Consider the following 868-nt stretch of genomic DNA (forward strand, 5'->3'; position numbering starts at 1 on the left):
GGAGGCAGTACGGAGCTCACCTTGGGCTTTTCGTCGGCCATAGCGAGCGCCCGAGTCTTCTTAGCTGCCGCTTCACAAAAGAGGTACCAGGTCCGCACGGAACGAGCACACAAGCAGCACCAGGAGCGGCAGAAGGAGGCAGCAGCGGTGGCCGAGGGAGAGGGCGCGCGCACGTCGTGCGCTTTTCCCCCCCCACCCTGCGTGCGCGAGCACGAGCTGGCGGGACCTCCTATTGGTCGCCACCTCGCGGGAGCGCGCAACGCTTACATAACCACCTCTAACCCCCCCACCTCCCCGCCCAGCGCCGCCGCCGCCTGGGCCAGGCGCCCGCCAGGCCGGCGGGAAGATACGCGGACACGCGCACTCGGCCTGTCGCGGGGGCGCGCCTGGCTCTGGGCGGGGCTGTATTGTCCTCCTTCTGTGGTGGAACATAATCAAAATGGCTTCCAGCTGGTCCTCCGCGAGGACGAGGAGTCTCAAGGCCTTAGACGTAAGCCGTAGGCTGTGGCAGGCAGAAGGACTAGACGTGGATGAGGGAGCCTACATTAAAACGCCTGCATGAGGTTCTGGAAAAAACTCTTGTTCTGTGGGCCAAATGCAGGAACGTCCACGTTTAGAGGAACATCACACTTCCTCTCAGCCTCAGCCTCTAACGTTAAAGTTTCAGCCTCTACCGGCTCTCCACAGTGCTGCCTCAGATACAACGTACACGTCCGTCCTGCTGCTAAGCCTTGACTTTGGCTGGGGGAAAGTGTTCATCTATTCATTCAAGGAGCTTCCCATCGCTTCTCGGCCTTTTGGCTAAGATCAAGTGGCATTCAAGGAACTCCTTACCCATGGCCTGTTCTCCAACTTCAAGAGGAAACTA

At 59.9% G+C, this 868-nt stretch overlaps 1 protein-coding gene across 1 annotated transcript in view; it reads right to left on the bottom strand.

Moving 5' to 3' along the window:
* The window catches only part of Sumo2 (small ubiquitin-like modifier 2), a gene marked incomplete at its 3' end in the record, with an annotated part of 20747 nt that extends 20546 nt beyond the window's left edge, over positions 1-201 (bottom strand). The window contains 1 exon segment of the mRNA XM_005412281.2: positions 21-201. Within this exon segment, the coding sequence (XP_005412338.1) occupies positions 21-41 (21 nt within the window). The 5' untranslated portion in view covers positions 42-201.
* Positions 202-868: the final 667 nt, after the last annotated feature.

This window comes from Chinchilla lanigera, unplaced genomic scaffold (genome assembly GCF_000276665.1).
Source record: "Chinchilla lanigera isolate Chin_1 unplaced genomic scaffold, ChiLan1.0 scaffold00152, whole genome shotgun sequence".
NCBI classification, from domain to species: domain Eukaryota; kingdom Metazoa; phylum Chordata; class Mammalia; order Rodentia; family Chinchillidae; genus Chinchilla; species Chinchilla lanigera.